Source organism: Pavona decussata, unplaced genomic scaffold (genome assembly GCF_977016875.1).
Source record: "Pavona decussata unplaced genomic scaffold, jaPavDecu1.1 SCAFFOLD_324, whole genome shotgun sequence".
NCBI classification, from domain to species: Eukaryota; Metazoa; Cnidaria; class Anthozoa; order Scleractinia; family Agariciidae; genus Pavona; species Pavona decussata.
The window spans coordinates 77,873-93,807 of record NW_028145713.1 but is presented as its reverse complement, the minus strand read 5'-3'; the positions used below and the strand labels follow the sequence as shown (position 1 = coordinate 93,807).

Genomic DNA, 15,935 nt, shown 5'->3' with positions numbered 1-15,935 from the left:
CTCGTCCGAGGAGAGGAAAAGTTAAGAAGGCAGAGTCCTCCCAAAAGCAAAGTGAGAAGAAATGTGGCAGATGAAGGCCTCAACAACACAAAACTAGAACTCTGTCGAGCAAAAGACAAGAAGTGTTTAAAATGCCGAAAAGTGGGTCACTTTGCAGCAGTGTGTTGGTTTAAGTCTGTAGAGGGGCAAAGAAATGATGGTGTTGTTGCAAAAAGCGGCGGCGTTGACCATTGGTTCTTTGATGCATTGTCGGGTTATTCACTTGAGGACAATAAGTGCAGAGTTCAGCTCAAGGTCAGTGGTAAGCCAGTTGTTTTCAAGATTGACACGGGTGCAGATAAAGCTGCGATGTCCAAGTCTACTTTTGACAGTCTGCCAAACCAGCCTAAGTTACATCCATCTAGGATAGCCCTTTTTAGTCCAGGAGGCGACTCACAGTGTGCGGGACAGTTTACAACAACAGTGACATATTTTAATAAGAAGTATGAAGTGGAAATCTCTGTAATAAGTGGGGAACATGCGAGTAATTTGCTGGGAAGACAAGAGGGCCTGCGGAATGGGTCTAGTTGCAAGATTGGAAGAGATGGATGCAGAGAAGTTTGGGGACATAGGTTGGCTAAAGTGTGAGCCGATAAGGATCCAGCTGGATGAGAATGTTGAACTTTGTTACATCAACACAGCCAGGAGGTTTGCTTTCCCTCTGATGCCAAAAGTAGAAGAAGAACTAAAGTGGATTGAAGGAGACGACATCATTGAAAGAGTCACAGGGCCGAAAAAATGGTGCGCACCCATGGTACCCGTACAGAAAAGGAACGGGAAGCTGTGGAGCTACGTTGATCTGAGAAAGTTGAATAGCGCGGTCAAGCGTGCAAGATTTGTTTTGCCTACCTTGGAAGACATTGCTCCAAAGCTAGCTGGTGCTTAATACTTTTCTCAAAGCTGGATGCATCAAGCGGATTCTGGCAGATTCCCGTCCATCCCGACAGTGCCAAATTGACCACGTTCATCACTCTAATGAGGTTGTTCTGTTTTAAGAGCCAAATTCTGAGAAAATCGAAAATCGAAAGACACTCACGAAAACTCGGATTTTATTTATTGGGCCAAAAAATCCCTTTGGGTCAACTAACTTAAGAAAAAATATCCAAAAAATCCAACGCTTTATCTAACGGGAGAATTTTTAAAAAAAATTTGAAAATCGGGTAAAATGGCGACATTGGGCTCTATAAAAGGCCCGAATTCTCGCCGAACTTCAGGGAGACGGTGAGCGCGTAAAGAAGATCCTATAAAAACGAAACATGGCATAAATATTAATTTAGTTTGCTCGTTAAAACCATGTAATAGTTTTCTCAAGTTTTAATCTGTGGCCGTTACAATCGGCATATTTATACGCCACTATTTGTGACTCTCATTACGCGATAAATTGAAGGCCAACTTTGGCTTCAATAAATGGTTTCTGGTATATGTTGTTTGATCATCAAATCTACATGAAAAGAAAGCTTAGTCATTGAACTTTAATCCTGGAAAGTTACAGCTTTGGAAATAAAGATTTCTCGTGTCAGTAAAATGAACTGTCCTGGCATATAAGCAGCTAAAATTGGATGCAAATTTGAAGTCGATTTTAGAAATACATCTAAAAATTACATTTAAGGTTACTTATAGGGAAGAAAGGTCGAATTTTTCTCAAATAATTTTTTTAAGATAATTGTTGAAACAAGAAAGGGATGCAAAGTTTCGTGAAAACAGCCGTTAGAAATCTTAAAAGGAACGCGAGCTATCTGAAAAACAAAGTTTTGTAGGAAAAGCGGTGAGCGAGTGAGGGTGTCATAATCCAATTTATGCGGGACTGTGTTGAGACATTACGCAGCAAAATTTACCCGCGATCTCGAATTACCGGCAAATTTGCATATTTTTGTCTACATTGTGTTCATCGCATGTCACGGCGTTGTATGTAACATTTTACTGTGAAACAGCGTTCCATTTTGGATTCAAGCATTGCGTAAAAGGTTGTTAGGAAGAAAGCGAAACTAGAAAAGTCGCCTTGGGTGACAGTTAAGAAAAAAACCGGGCCCAAAGAAGGTCGAAAAATCATTTGACGAAGCCAAAAAACTTCAGCTGGCGGTGAGCGACAAGGGTTCTTGGTACAGCCAGTCAGATTTTCTATAACTGCCTCGGCAGCAGAGAAATTCGAGGACGAGAAATCGGATTGTGGAGAGTCGAACATCAATTCGGAGTCCGAAATCGAAGATGCCGGCGACAATCCAGCCACATTCGCCGTTGTTGACCGGCTAAAAATAAGCAGCGAACCTCAGCGCGCAGCCTCATGTACTGATAGCGGTGAGAAGTGCGTGTCTCGTGTCAACTCCGCTGGGGCTGCCAGTTTCATGTTCTCCGTCTATCTGCCGTTTTCTTCTTTGTTTTGGTTTCGCCGGTGGCTTTCTCGCGCCAGACTTAACTTTTCCCATAAAGAAATCGCTTCACAATATTACAGTAAAGGCTGGTTTCCATATGATCGCGGATCGCAGATCGCAGATCGCAGATCGCAATAATGTCTGCGATCGCCTGCGATCATATGGAACCAGCCTTTAGATAGAACACGGTTCTATCTTCTGCGATCGTCTGCGATCGCGATCGCAGGATCGCAGACGATCGAAGAAGTAGTTTCCATATGATCGCAGACGATCGCAGACCTAATTGCGATCTGCGATCTGCGATCCGCGATCCGCGATCATATGGAAACCAGCCTTAACACTAAATGCTCACAGAACTCCCCAGGGAATGTTTCTTTGTGTTTGATTGGCCGGCGGCGTGAGCGCGTTGACAAGTATTTTAATAAAGTGCGAAGTTTCAAGGCCGAAAACACGGCTTTTGTTTCTGCGCAAATTCCCCATCTTCAAATGAATTAATAGGGTATGTAGATTTGCCAGATTTCAACGAAATTTTGCCAAAATGATCATCAGATATTAATGCATCAAAGAGTGTCAGGCTTTTACGAAATTCAAAATATTTTTCCCGTGACGTGTTAACATCTGACGGGACTACACAAATATTCCATTGTCCATCTTTAGGATGGGTTTTCTCACAAACCAATAAGAATAAAGAAAAAGCCTGACACACTTTGTTAGCCTATTATCTCCTGATTGATATTATGCAGTCTGTTTGGTTGTGCGCCTTTACGTGAGAGTGGGTAATTCAGTTAAGTACACGTCGCTAGTATTGAGTTTGCAGGCCTCTGAGCGCTCATGTATCCAACAAAAAAAGAAAACATTGATATTTTCGCAAACTTCAATTTATCAGCTTTATGTCTGGGTCAATTCCAAAAGCGATCATCCCCCCCCCCCCCGGGCAAACCCCCGGGCATTTGACTTTTTTAAAAATGCCTGATCAAATTCCCCTCTATATGGGCCGATTTCTAGGTCAAATGCCCCACTGGTTGGGGCTGAAAAGTCATCGTGTTGGTTTTTTTTTTTTGTATTCGCTAGCTCTGTTTATATAAAAATCAACGAAATTCGTACATTAATAAATTTAAAACAATTTATTATTAAAGATAATGCATAACATCACATATGAAACTCAACTAACAGAGAGTTAAACGATATATGTACCGATACTCGCTTTTCTTTTATATTAAATGTACGTGAAGTTTGCTAATACCTGTGATAACAAGAACAATGATAAAAAACACTATGTTATGAAACCTAGACATGCCAAAAAGTCGAGCTTCGAACGTCGAGCAAAGGGACAACGAAGCTTGAGGGAACTTGGACATACCACTGAAAATGAGAAGCGAAGGGCAATATGTAACCCCGCCATGCCAAAAACAATCTCAGATATATTTGTTGGAACGCTTCTCTATGGTAGTATTAAATGGCTTACTACATTAAAAACTGTTTGACGCAAAATATACGCGTAAATTCTGGCTGTGAATAAAGTATTCCGACAATTTATGCGGCCGCTGACCAGCATTTTTTCGACGGGTCAAATGCCCGATGGGTCGGGTTTCTATTCGCGTCAAATGCCCCACTATGTGGAGCCGAACAGGGGTCAAATGCCCGGGGGTTGCCCGGGGGGGGGATGATCGCGCTTGGAATTGACTGATACATTACAGTGATACATAGTTTTCCGTGGTTTTATCGAAAGCCGCGCGCGTACGCTAGATTTCCCTGAGGGGACTCGCAAAACATGGCAGTATAAACCTTAAAGCTTTGAAGAACGACTTAGGGCCGGACCATTAGAAAAGTGAGGGGGGGGGGGGGGGAAATACAAAAAAAAAATTCGTGCAAGCCAAAATGCCCAAAAAAAAAATTCTTGCAGAAGGAGATCAAGGAATTATTATAGAAAATACCTTTTAGTGTTTTATGACAGAAAATTTCTTCCAGAATGCCCCAAAATGGCCTTTCTAATGTTTTGAAAATCTAAATTTTTTGTGGAAGTTTGTTTTGTATGAACAACAAACCAACCCCACATTTTGTGTCGTGGCTGGAATTTACCCTTACTACAACTCAGTATTTTGTTTCGTGTCTGTAACTGGTAGTAAACCCAATAATCACGAGCACTAGGTCAATTAGTTTTGAAGAAAAACGATTTTGTCAGTAAAACGCTTCCAGCATATCTGCTTATCCACAAAGCGCGTTGTAGTTTTATTCGTTGGGCCACAGAGTGCTTTATAGTTACAAGATTTAAAAAACTGAGTCATTTTCAAGAAGTCCTGTTAAACGCTTGTAGGAGCATCTAGATTGAAGGGCAAGTGTTCACTTTATTTATTACTAGCAAGGGGGCGTAGCGTCCATATACGCACGTACGCCCGTGCGTACAGCTGAGATCTGAGCTAGAAATAAAATTTTCTCATTAAATTTGCTGGGTAATAATTTCATATTTTCACATTATGCTGGCGTTTTTTATTAGAATTCCCATTATCCAAGCATTAATCATTCAGTGCCGGCCACTAATAACGGCAACATGCATTTGAGTGGTAAGCAAAAAATAGGAAAAACGCCTCATGCACCCCTCGCTCAAGGCCAGCCAGCCTCACCAGTTTCCCCAGCCCCCCAGGTATTCTCCTCTGCGAAGTACGATGACGGACGAAACATTAAGCTCCCTAGCAATCCTTCATATACATAAACATAAGAACGTGGATATTGACAGGTTGGTAACAGAGTTTGCCAGTTTGCCCGTCTTAAGGGTCGACGCCTCGCCCTTTGCTTGTGACCTGTCTTCATTTTTTTTTTTTTGTTTTTTTTTTTTGTATTTTTTCTCTTTTCGGAACACTGTAGCTTACAGAAAACACTAGGGAAATGGTTAAAATAAAAAACTTTCTGCTACATTTTTGCCGCATTATTTATTGAAAATGCCCCGCAGAAAAACCAGGAGATGTCATTTCCGAGACCCTAAATTTCAAAATTTTCTGGGGGAGCACGCCCCAACATCCCCCTAGTTGTAAGCGGACTTTGACGCTTGCGAAAAATTTATTCTCGGGCGTACATCTTCAAAATCCCACGCTACGAACCTGTACAAGCACTAGATACTACTTAGACACTAATTTCGTTGTTTTTGTTTAGTTTTCACCATTATGCTGTAATTTTTAGATATTGTCTCAGGGGTCTGAAAGGTAATCATTCCAACCCCACGAAGTACAACTTTTTTAAAAATCCTTTATTTAAAGTTTTTTTTTTTTTTTTTCTGGAAAACAACAACAACAACAAAAAACTCGTGCAGAGGGTATCAACCGAAAAAAAAATCCTGCACAAGCACTGAGCAAAACAAAAAATTCCTGCAAACTGAAAATCCCCCACCCCCTCCCCCCCCCCCCATCACTTTTCTAATGGTCCGTCCCTTACCATTGTATGCCTCGTTTCTTTATTCCTTGAAGTATGTTTCAGCTTTGAAACGATGTGTTGAGCCACATATTGCAGTGTAGAATACTCGCGAATATTATATTTTGAACGGAAAACCTTTGCCGGAGGAGGATTCATTTTCAACGCGCTGGCCGAATCGAAATTGTGATGTAGAGCGAGATTTGCCGAAAGGTTATTTTACGAATATACTAAATGTGTCTTAAATATATTTTGTAATGAAAAGGAAGGAGTTTTCGCAGCAAACCTTACGACCGCCAAAGGTATTCCAAATTGCATTTTTAATTAATTAATTTTATCGTGACCCCAATATGACCTTGGAAAGTAACGCAAGCCGCTCGCAACGGGACCGTTCGTTTATTACGTACCCCACCCCCCGGGGGCGGCGGTGGTTTTTGCCAAAACAAAAAAAACAACAACAACAACAACAACAAAAACAGAAAAATGCCTTCTTTTGAATTCTTACCCTCACTAAAAGCAAGAAAACCAAAATATTACTCCCCAAGAACTAACTCGTTTTCAAAACGTACCCCCAACCCTCGCACTCTGGAACGTTTGTATTTGATATGCTGAAGTTTTGTTCCAGACAAAAAGATCGTTACTCCAACCGGGAAAAAAAAATCATTGCGCCGTTAGAAGGTTGTAGAGATAAGCACAAAATGGATCAAAAATCGTGAGTGCCGAAAACACTATTTTCTAGGGGAAAATGAATCTCGGGAATCCCATTTGGCACGTTTTCCGCGAAATTTGTACAGTAACCTGATGCTGCATGCTGCATAATTGTAGCCAATATAATTTTTTTATTGTTTATGCCAAAAAGCCCCCCCCCCCCCCCCCCCGCAAAATATGTGTTTTTCCAAATCTGTTACTCTCTCCCCTCTAAAACCACCGGGTGAACATATTAAAGGAACTATTTTTTTCCCCATGCTTGAACGAAATAAGTAACAATACTAAATTAAAGTTCACATGGTTCTTGATAGTGTAGTTACTTACCGAGTCAGTTAAGCAACTGCAACTGGCCACGGCCTTATGAAGAAGTTCAAGGTACAGTGCCTTGCGACGAATGGGTTTCTGAGGCACCTCCAATTCCAGTTCCTTACAGATGTTTTGCAGCCTTGCAAGCTTCAATCTCTCCAGCGATCCATCCTTCTTCATTGCACAAATATCGTACTGATGGAACGTGATGGGGTGCTGTAGGGTGATGGAGGTGACCACTTCTCTTTGCCCGTGCAAAGTTCTCTTCCTTTTGACTGACAGGCCTGTATGTTAGCGTCGTCAGGAATTTGCTGGCGCACCTTCGCAGCTAGGCGGGAAAAGTATGATGTAATCTGCTGCGGTGTCAGACCAAAGAAATTCTCGCTCGGTGCTAGCCGGGTTCCTTTTTTCTCTACCCTACGCCCATTGGGAGGCCAGTGGAGCCAGCAAAGCATTTAAATTAAGGAACAGAATCGTAAAACACGGTGACGTCAGAAATAGAACGTTTTTGTCATCTTCGTGGCAACGCTATCCTCAATGGTCCTCAATAGGGTCCAATAGCTGAACTCCTAGCGGTAGGCAGTTATAGGTCGTTATAGGCTACGTAGTAATCGGTTAGCTCCTCGGGCTAACAGCAACTTGCATTCGCTGTCAAGGGCTTTATCGCCACTCATCTTGTGGTGTTCCAAATGCCTTGAAACGTCTCTTTCACATTGTTTCAGGGAAATCACTTCTGCCTGCCCTGGATAATCACTGCTCAATCCGCAGGCTGTTGCGCTCTCCAGTAGGGAGGAAAAACTGCACGATGGCGAAGCCATAGAGATCAACACGCAGAAAAAATCCTTCTAGCCAAGCGTGGCTGGAGGTTTTGTTATTATCTTTCGTAAGTCAAAATTTGATTAGCAGTAAAATTACCACAGCACGTGCAAAAAAAAGGAATTGTGAAATTCCGTCTGACGCAAGATCTCGGTTACGCAATACAGTACCATGATGATGCTTTCATTTACCGAACGTAGACCTCTTTTTATTTTGCTGCTTTTCAATTTCCTCTTATAGGCAAAAATATAATAAGGACGGTGAGATACATTTATTTCGCTGCAATATTTCCATGACATACAGCCGCTCGCGCCGACCCGATATTCGCAACCTCGTGTAATTACGTGACTTCTATAATTATTCAACGTTCTTGAATGACGTCTTGCGGGTCACGGGAAGGGGTCATTCCTGTTGCTTATTACAACTGGTTGATGATTGATGTCTTTGCTCATATGTGCCATAAGAAGTTGAAAGTGAATTGAAACCAGTGTTTTCCAGCGCATTGGTGTTTGTATCGTTCTCAAACAAGGCGATATTATTATAAACTGCTGTACGTCGTCCGCCGTGGGAATGTCCCCAGGTTCAGTTGAATTCACAGATTCCTATGTTTTCAAAATACCGTTTAATCTCTGATTTAGCCGTCCTTATTCACGATCAACACACCACTTATGAAGGGAGAAAGTCACTCAAGGACAGACGATAACGGTAAGTCGTTCATTTAGGGTTAAACAAAATCCTTTAGATGTCTTTGACGAATCAACTCCCAATTTGCACACAATTAATAGCCGCTTGTATGCCATGACAGTTTATTTTACTGACACGGGAAATTTTTATTTCCAAAGCTGTAACTTTCCAGAATTATAGTACAATGGTTAAGCTTTCTTTTCATGTAGATTTGATGATCAAGCGACATATACCAGAAACCATTTATTGAAGCCAAAGTTGGCCTTTAATTTATCGATTATCGCGTAATGAGAGTCACAAATAGTGACCGTATAAATATGCCGATTGTAACGGCCACAGATTAAAACTTGAGAAAACTATTACATGGTTTTAACGAGCAATCATAATTAATATGTTTGTGCCATGTTTCGTTTTTATAGGATCTTCTTTACGCGCTCACCGTCTTCCTGAAGTTCGGCGAGAATTTCGGGCCTTTTATAGGGCCCAAGTCGCCATTTTACCCGATTTTTAAACTTTTTAAAATTTCTCCCGTTAGATAAAGCGTTGGAATTTTTGGATATTTTTTCTTAAGTTAGTTGACCCTAAGGGATGTTTTGGCCAAACAAAAAAAAAATCCGATTTTTCGTGAGTGTCTTTCGATTTTCGATTTTCTCAGAATTTGGCTCTTAAAAGACTGCCGTTTGGAATTACTTGTACCCGAGAGATCTTTCAATGTCTAATGACTGACTCGCTAAAGAAGGAGGAAGCTACGAAGCGATCATGGATGATATTATTGTGTATGGAAAGTCTGCTGAGGAACATGATGAGAACTTACGGAAAACGTTTGAAATCATCAAGGAGTCAGGTCTGAAACTGAACAGGGAGAAATGTGAGTTCAAGAAAGACAGGTTAACCTACTTCGGACAAGTCCTCAATGCTGACGGAGTAATTTCAGACCCTGAAAAGGTGAAAGTTATGACAGAGCTAGAAGGGGCAAACAATGTGCCGTAGCTACACAAATTAATGGGCATGATTAACTACCTCGGAAGGTTCATACCCAACCTTGCTACAGAAATCCATCCAACGACTGATATTTTGAAGTCTGGCAGTGTTTGGACTTGGGGACCTCCCCAGCAAAAGGCATTTGACAAGGTCAAGGAGATAATTTCAAATTCCACTGTGTTAGCGCTCTATGACCTAAAGAAGCCAAATGTTGTGTGTGCGGATGCTAGTAGCTATGGAATTGGTGGGGTTCTAATGCAAGATCATGATGACCAAATCCATCCAGTTGCGTTTTGTTGAAGAACACTGACAGAGGCTGAAGTCAAAATATGCCCAAATTGAGAGTCCCTGGCCGCAGTGTGGAGGTGTGAGAGGTTATCACGTTATCTGGTGGGACCTCCAACTTTCAAGCTTTTGACAAATCACAAACCTTTAGTTGAACGGATTAACCACAAAGATCTTGACAAGACACCACTACGATGCCAGAGGCTGTTAATGCGTCTGATGAGATTCCAAACTCAAGCGGAAAACATGCCAGGAAAGTAAACGGTGGTGGCAGATACCTTGTAGAAGCCGTCTTAAGCGAGAGCAGGATCCAGACACCGTAGAAGACGTTCAAGCTTTTTTTGGCTTGATTGAGTCTACTTGGCCAGCCAAAGATACTCAGATGAGGAGGATTACAGAAGCAACTAACAGAGATGTGCAGCTCCAAAAGGCGAAGGAACTAACGTTACAAAGGTAGCCAGAGCGCGTGGAAGAGGTCCCACCCCAGGCACGAGAGTTATTCGATTCTCGGAGATACCTGTCGATAAGCGATGGCCTTCTAGCATACGATTATCGCATAGTGATACCTACTGACACGAGAGAAGAAATATTGCAGCGCATTCGCACCGGGCACCAAGGCATCACAAAGTGTCGAGCACCTGCTAATTTGTCAGTGTAGTCTGGTATTTCTAAAGAGATTAAGGAAAAGGTTGAGTCTTGCCACTTCTGCCAAGAAAACCAAGCTGCTCAGAGAAAAGAACCACTTATGCCACTGTTCTACCTGACAAACCCTGGCAATAGGTGTCTACTGACTTGTTTGAGCTAGCCGATCGGAAATGCCTTGTGGTAATGGATAACTATTCAAGGTTCATCGAGATTCTTAGCCTAGTGGAGACGAAGCCTGGCCGTCATCCAAAACAAAGTCTGTGTTTGCACGATGGGGTATTCCAGAGGAACTAGTGAGTGGCAATGACACCCAGTTCAAGTCAGCTTGGTTTGAAGATTTCACAGCAAAGTATGGATTCAGGCATCCCACATCAAGCCCACATCACCATCAGGCGAATGGTTCTGCAGAAAGGGGAGTAGGAATCTCCAAGCGGACCATGAAACAAGAACATCCATTCCTTGCGCTTATGGCGTATCGTGCAACACCCATCCCAGCCATAGGGAAGTACCCCATCTGAGCTGATTATAAGAAGACAGATACGGACGACTCTATCGTCAATGACCGAAGTCCTTAAGCCTAAGCTTCCATGCCATGCAACTGTTAAGAAAGCAGATACGGAAAGAAAAAAGGGCTACAAGGACTCTTTCGACAAACGGAATGGCACGAGAGAACTACCTCAATTCCAACCAGGAGACTGGGTGAGAACCAAGCTAGATAATGAGAAGCAGTGGACTACAGAAGCTTAAGTGGTTGATAAAGACCAAAGCCCAAGATCGTACATTATTGACTCTGGTGATCGAATGTTGCGAGGACGGAATGGCACGAGAGAACTACCTCAACTCCAACCAGGAGACTGGGTAAGAACCAAGCTAGATAATGAGAAGCAGTGGACTACAGAAGCTAAGTCGTTAATAAAGACCAAAGCCCAAGATCGAACATTATTGACTCTGGTGATCGAATGTTGCGAAGAAATCGAAGGCACCTAAGGAGAATCCTTCCATCCACTCGTGAAGATCCACAAGCGGAGGACTCGCCCATTCCAGAAACCAATAGTGAGACTACCACCAAACTTGTTCAGGAGGAGAACTCCGCTCCGGAAGTTAGCAACACCAACCCCACAAGCAACTTGGATCTTGTACCAGAACAGAGGACCTCCAGTAGGAGACTTATCAGGAAACCAGTTCGTTATAGAGAGTGACTTCGATAGTGTTAGCATTGTTAGAAATGAACTTTGAATGGACACTTGACTGTAATCCTCTTAAAGGGACAGGTCAATCTTCTAAGTTCTCTTAATTAGCTTCAGTTCAGATTCAGTACATGTTGTTCAAGTAAGTTTTTCCTTATGCTTTTTTTTTATTCCTCAAAAGGGGGAGATGTCATGATATTCATCGGTATTATTACATTTCACTGCTGCCTAGTAACACTCGGTACATGTGCAGTTGTGTAAAACAGAGGAACAATGTACATGTACTTTCGGGAAATAGCGGACTTTTTAAGCTTTTGTTGTGTTTTCTAAATAAACCTGGTGAGATTTCAAGACCCTTCCGTTCTTGTGTGTTTTGTAGGCTTTGCCTTGAGAGCAGTTTATGACATTTTCTGAGGGTGCTTTCATTCTTTGTTTTGTTAACAAACGTGACCCTTTCTGCACACGCTTGTAGAATGAGTCATATATGTATGGATAGCCTCCTTAGTTTGATTGTGTTGCTGGCTGTTGTTAATTGTATTTCTTGAAATTCCTGCCATTTTGGCGGTTTATTTCTTAACTTGAGAATTGGCTCTTTACGGCCCGTATACAAACCGACTACTACTCTCACCCTCTGTTCAGACCTTATGGATCGTCAAAGTATGACTTGCCCTGACGATTTAAGAGATGCGTGTCATTAACGGACCGTTCACGGACTGACTACTCCTTTCCCTGCCTGTCCAGGACGCAAAATTGTTTTATCAGACCGTACCAATCTGTGTATATTGGACATGCCTAAATCATGGGTCTTGTGAAAGTGCAGTGGAAACAGCGAAGCTGTTTTGTCGACTAATATGTATGATAAGCGAGATAATGCTATCGATAATGATGATGATGGCGTACTACTGCTTCTATCATTGAACGACGAGCTGTTGAGACGACAGAGTTACGTATCGTTTTCACCTGGTGTAATGTACATGTCTGGATAAGGTGTAGATAACCTTAAAGGTGTACTAGTTTTCAAACCTCTTCACAGCTTGGCGTATACCAATCTCCTCTCAGAATTTAAATGTTCGCGCAGAAATGCCCATACATGCAGCAGTAGACAACGTGATCTGTTCCGTTTGCCTCTTGCAGCTAATTTACCATAAATTCACGTAAACTAGGTTAGCTAATTGTAACTGAATTAACATTCTTTAACTAAAAATGACGACAAAGAGAATGATGATGATGATGATGATGATGATGATAAAACAAATAAGGAAAGAAAGGATGGATGAAAGGAGGGGGTAGAGAGAGAAGGAAGGAAGTAAAGACGAACAAAATGAAACTGACGAGCAAAAAATGTTTAAAACCCAAGTTCAATCCCAAACCAAAGGATGGGTTTTCCACAGTAAGATAACACGATAAAGGAATTAAGCCTTGCACATAACGCTCTTTCAAATTTCCTACGCTTCAAGGAGGGGCTAACCGTTTTACCCCTGTTTATGAACTATTAATGTGAACATGATGATCAAGCCCAGATCACAATAATACACCATTTTTGAGTGTTTTTTCTTACCTGTTTCGGTATCTTTCATTTCACGAGCAACAATACTTTGCACTTTCCTAACAAACCGGAAGAACTCAGGAAGCTTCTCCACTATCACTTCCGGTTCCCATTCTCGACTATTAAGTAAATCGTCCCACTCTCTGCAGTGTAGGTGAAAATCTGTCTATCAGAAATAAAAAATAAGACAAAATTAAATTTATTTTCTCGTTTAAACGGAAGCAAGCATTATGGAAATAACACTCCTTATCTGACATATTCACACTTTTTTAAGCCAACCACAAAACCGCATTCTGGTTTGGTGGATGAGTGAGGAAACCCTACGAAAAATTACGTTGAACGTCACACGTGCTTGTCAGTGTACATGTATTAGCAAACGATTTAAAACTGCATGTTTATAAACAAGCTCAACAAATACTAGCATTTTTGCCATACTGGTTCGTAAAACTCGGTACTGTCGAAAATTTGTCTCAAGGACTACGTAGTGTTTAAAAGGAATTCAATCTCTTAGAAATCGAAAAGTATTTTCAGCTAAGTGTTTAGAAAATTTATAACCTTTACATGTGAATTACTCGTCGAAATGACTGTTACTTTATTCAGCCGTGCTCGTAAGGTGTTTTGGAATATTAAATCGAGCACAACCCGTTAGCATAGGGCAAAAGTTCCGATCGTTGTTACATTATGAACGAAAGCTGTTTACATACAGGTTCTTAGATTTTCCCGTTCTCATCGACTTTCGGTGAACATCCAGGAAATAGTAATAATTGCATCGTTCCAGCGCAATATTTCTATAGCCAACTCTAAGTGTTATCAGCTGTCTCATTTCCAGTTTCAATATCCTTTCTAAGACTAGATTTTTAATAACGACGTGTTTAGCTATTTACTCTACTGTAAAACTAATTTTATTACATATAAAAGCAGCTCGTACGTTGTACAACTTTGAATTACCAGTCGTGAGAGTGAGTTATTTTTTATAAAGACGCAGAAGTGTAAGTGCGATAGTTAAGGAATAAACAAGTTGTGGATTCAAGTTCTGTTAAAGATTTATTTCTACTTCGCCTTCGCGGACGAGTTACAACGGCCCTGTACCTTGGCGTATTTAACAAGTGCCACGCTGCAAATTTTAGTGCTCCCCGAAGCTTTACCCCGCTGTTTCTCCGTACAACAACGCCCGAATTGTATCATTTACTTTCGCGCATCGCTCGCGCATAAAAATCACCTAGTCAGCCAAAAACCTCTTGTTAAAAACGCTTCCCGGAGTTCTGAACTGTAGCTTGATTTAAATGTTAAATTGAACGATTTGCCTTTGCCTCTTCAGATCAATTTTTCCTAGTTCTCTGTAACTTTGGAACAACCAGCACCCACAGCTTACAATGGATAAATAAAATACTGTTTCTTTGTCCGTCTACACAAAATGAATGCACACAACAAGTTGTAAACGCAGCGTGTAATTCATTGTGTTCCCCTAATAACTTGAACAAATTACACCAATGGTGCATATTTAGTAAGAAAAAAAGAAAAGAGCCCTTGATAAGAAAAGCAGGTAACATAACTGCATTCCACAGGCTGAATGAAGCAGTGAGGCTTCTGAATGAAGCATGCAGTGGAAGGCTATTTCCAGTTACATGTGTTAGAGAAATAATTTCTACCACTCATTCTTCGTGGTTCATTGGGTTTCCAAACACTTGAAAACATTGAAAGCGCTTGGCCCGATAGCTGGCTTATTAAATAAGACTTACGGCAGAAGGGACAGCGTTCTCCATTCTGACTGCCACCCAGTGGTACTGCCAGTAAAAACTCATGTTCATTAGGATATATCAAGATGGCTGTGTCAGGCCAAGTTTTGGACAACCGGCTTGTTTCCAGTAATTTTTGGATGAACTCACATTTTCTCGTAGCAAGTTTCTCGTTTTGCTCAGCTGTAATCCGTGCTACACAACTAACATAATATATAATTATCTTCCAAATGTTTACTCGCAGTCGATTACAGCGTCTAGTGTAAAAACGCCTGCTGGTAATCTTTGTAATATCTGGTTGTTTGGCTGCAAAATGCGTGACTGGTTGGCTGCACTACTTCCCACCCCTTCCACCCCCCCTCCCCCCCCCCCTTCCCAACTCCCTCGCTGCCCCAATACAAGCCTTCCAGGCTAAGCCCACCGCAAACCCCCGACGAATTTGTATAAGATTTAGACTTAGAACTGGGATTTTTAAAATAATACAAAAGTATAAAGTGATTCTCATATAGTGTCCATACCGATGTCCTAGACTCGTTCGTTGTGACGTTACTTTGGGACGAGCTTTCCTTTGAAAGAATAATGGTAAACCCTTCCTTGATTACATACACTGCTCTTTTGGAACATCGCATATAGGATAGCCGAAAGCCATCAGGAACATTCCCCACTGGGAGACGAAGTCCAAAGTCATCTTTAAAAGTCAGTTCGGATAGGTATCTTGACAAGGCATTTATTGTGTCTTCTTTTGGAGCAAAGTCGGTGTCAAAAGCATTGTCTATAAAACATCAATAAATAAATAAGACATTTGCGTTATTAAATCGAATTATTCAAGTTAATTTACTTTGCAGAAGACAATCCAATGAATCTGAGGTAAGCTTAACACACAGAATACAAGATTCCTTTGAATAAACCACCTAATATATTATAAATAGTCTGACCAATAAGTAATTATATATACACAAAACGAAATTCAATTACACTGAAAAAATTGCATTAAATTTATCATAAAAGAGGACAATCAAGTTCGTAAGAAAGACTAACAGGGTGTTCGACTCCTTAATGTTAAGAGGTAATTCATTCCCCTGGCGGCAAACCCGAACAAAAAAGGAATTCTTTAAAGCCTCTGTCCAACTGAAAGGGATCGACATTAAGCGTTAGATAATCAACGCTTCTCTGCGGCTTGTAGCAAGGGCGAAACGATACATGAATATAACAGGGACGGAAGCCTTTCTTT

At 41.3% G+C, this 15,935-nt stretch overlaps 1 protein-coding gene across 1 annotated transcript in view; it reads right to left on the bottom strand.

Moving 5' to 3' along the window:
- LOC146453651 (uncharacterized) overlaps positions 1–15,935 on the bottom strand; it is a 33,561-nt gene that overhangs the window by 7,350 nt on the left and 10,276 nt on the right. Inside the window, exons 7-8 of the mRNA XM_085096258.1 lie at positions 15,223–15,476; positions 12,981–13,134 (exon numbers count right to left, since the gene is read on the bottom strand). Coding sequence (XP_084952384.1) covers positions 12,981–13,134; positions 15,223–15,476 — 408 coding nt within the window. The remainder of the gene's footprint in view (positions 1–12,980; positions 13,135–15,222; positions 15,477–15,935) is intronic.